This window comes from Nicotiana sylvestris, chromosome 4, assembly GCF_000393655.2.
Source record: "Nicotiana sylvestris chromosome 4, ASM39365v2, whole genome shotgun sequence".
NCBI lineage: Eukaryota > Viridiplantae > Streptophyta > Magnoliopsida > Solanales > Solanaceae > Nicotiana > Nicotiana sylvestris.
The window spans coordinates 6,600,328-6,603,243 of record NC_091060.1 but is presented as its reverse complement, the minus strand read 5'-3'; the positions used below and the strand labels follow the sequence as shown (position 1 = coordinate 6,603,243).

General features: G+C 47.3%; 1 protein-coding gene across 1 annotated transcript; it reads right to left on the bottom strand.

The window, feature by feature from the left end:
• Positions 1–1,672: 1,672 nt before the first annotated feature.
• LOC138889212 (uncharacterized) lies at positions 1,673–2,257 on the bottom strand. Its single transcript, XM_070172483.1, has one exon. It carries the CDS (start codon positions 2,255–2,257, stop codon positions 1,673–1,675), a length of 585 nt encoding a protein of 194 aa, XP_070028584.1.
• Positions 2,258–2,916: the final 659 nt, after the last annotated feature.

Here is a 2,916-nt window from a genome sequence, read left to right as displayed (position 1 = left end):
TGCGTAGCTCGCCATTGCTAATGACATGGCCCATGAAGTGCACCTTTGATTGTGCAAACTCGCACTTTTCACTTTTGATGTATAGCTCGTTCTCCTACAAGACTTGGAAAACCTTCCTTAAGTTCTCCATGCGTTCCTCCAAGGTGTTGTTGTAGATGACTATGTCATCTAGGTAGACTACCATGAACTGATCAAGGTAGGGATGAAAAATCTTGTTCATAAGGGTGCAAAATGTGGTCGGTGCATTGGTTAAGCCAAAGGTCATCACCAACCACTTAAAGGCTCCATATCTCGTCACACATTTTGTCTTTGGCTCATCCCCTTCCGCAATGTGAAGCTGGTAATAGCCCTTTCGAAGATCCACCTTGGTAAAGTACTTGGCTTGCCTAAGTCTATCAAACAAGTCAGCAATGAGTGGGATTGGCTACTTATTCTTTACGGTGACCTTATTAAGTGCTCGGTAGTCTATGAACAAACGCAATGATACATCCTTCTTCTTATGGAACAATACTGATGCGCCAAAAGGTGCCTTTGATGGGCGAATGTGGCCAGCATCTAGCAGCTCTTTCAATTGTTTCCTGAGCTCTTCTAGCTCGGGAGGTGACATCCGATATGGGGCAAATGCGGGTGACTTAGCCCCTCGATCCAACTCAATCTTGTGATACACCTCTTGCCTGGGCGGCAAGTGCTTAGGCAACTCCTCGGGCATGACATCTTTGTTTTCCTTAAGCAACTTCTTTATGAAAGGCGGCACTGTCTCTTGAAAATTTTTGTCTTCCTCTAGACTTGCAATGGTTTCCACGAACGTCGGCTCCCCCTTCTTGATCCCCTTGACAACCTGCATAGCTGAGAGTTGTGCTTGGATCTGTCCGTGTGGCATAGTCACTATAGGTACCATGCAAACTCCTTCTCGCTCCATAACCAAGAGACGTTGAAGGCAGGGGTCGATTAAAGTATGACAATGTCTAAAGAACTCTTGCCCCAATATGATGTCAAAAATATCCATAGCGATTACGGTAAAGTTTGTCATATCTTTCCAAGTTCCCAATTTGACACCAACTCTATTAGCTACCCCACGAGCATTCTGTATCTCGGCATTCACGGTCTTGACACGAGAGTTGGTTGGAGGAAGCTTCAATTCTAGTCTCTTTGCGGCAGCCTCAATCACGAAATTATGAGTTGCTCCAGTATCCACCATTGCACGAGCGGGCTTGTTGTTGATGGTGAGATCCATGTACTGACTGCCATTCTCGGTAGGTTGGATAGCTTGCTTCGTGATAGCACCACATAATCCGATCATACCCAACTTTGCGGTTCCTGGACTCTCTCCTTGTGGCTGCTCCTTTCGCTCGCGTACCATGGCACTAAGGCTCTGGAGGTCAGGACAATTCCTGAAGCCATGTGGCCCTCCGCATATATAGCATCCTTTCTTCTCGACGTGTGTCTTCTTCTCGGCGTAGCCCTGACGACCACTCGACTTTTTGAAATCTTGAGTCTTGGAGTATTGTTGTTGTATCTCCTTGACTTTGCCACGGTCTCCCCCACCTTTGTCATTGTTAACCATTGACTCCTTGACATTGCCTTTGTCGTGCTTGTCATGCCTGAAATCCATTAATGATTCGGCCTCCACTATGGCTTGGTCTATATCAATGACTTGTCGGTGTTGCAACTCCTACTTAGCCCAATTTTGCAACCCGTCCATGAAGTGGAACAACAAGTCATCATTGGTCAGGTTGGGGATTTGAAGCATAAGGGTAGTGAACTCCTTGCCATAGTTACGTATTCTCCCTGTTTGCTTCAATTCCCTAAGCTTGTGCCTTGCCTCGTACAAGACATTGTTTGGAAAGAAATATCGCTTGAACTCCGCTTTGAACTTATCACATGTGATAATAGTACATAGACCTTTATCTACGTCGGCTATCTTCCTTCTCCACCATAGCATGGCAGTCTCTGAGAGGTACAATACCGCAGTGTTGATCTTGGCCTCGTCGTCCCACACTTTGCCGTGCCTGAAGTAGTTCTCCAAGTGCCAAAGGAAGTTTTCCACTTCTTGTGCATCACGAACATCTTTGAACACCGGGGATTTGGGAGCCTCGATCTTGGCCTCCCTCGTCACCACAACATTGCTGGCTACCTCGGTCACGCCAGCATTGACATGCTCCTCGAGTGACTCTATCTTTGCCTTCATAGCATCGATAGTACTCAAAGCCTCCATGAGTCTGCACTCTAAGGCAATGATGGTTTGCCTTTGTTCCATCTCAGTCTGTGTACGTCCCTCCAAGTCATTTCGGATACTCTCAATCTCTTCAACAGTGTACCCCTCAAGAACGTTAAGGGTGCCTTCCACCTTCCCCAAGCGTTAGCCAAAGATCTCCACGGCGTCCATCCCCGCATTCATCTTCATCACCCACTCTTTACCGAGCGTGACGTCCTCTGGAAGGACCTCCACTTCATCCTCGCTCGCCTCAGTGGCAGATGGTTCTTGGGATGTAAGCACTTCGTTTGACACAACCTCAGGTGGCACCTCCTGGCTCTTGTTGGTGGCATTCCTCTTTTTGCTACGGCCACTCTTGCCAACAATATCCTGGATGACGTTGGCTTGGGTGTTGGCAGCGTTAATTTCTCCGTCGTTCGCCATTCCCTTAGTTGAAACCTTCGCTCTGATACCACGTTGTCACGTCCTTAGTTGTTAACTAAGTACACGTGCGATACTTGACAACTCGCTCACGATCTTGCACAACTTGCTCACGTTCTTGCTATGTCAAGTCAGCCTTACTACACTCAAGATCGATTTGGCATGAAGGTGAATAAGCGAGGGTCTCGATCACTGATTATATGCCTTGGTAAGCCCCAATACTTCACCACGTTCTTAAAGAATAACTTGGCGGCTTCCTTGGTTGTGCAACCTGGTGAGGC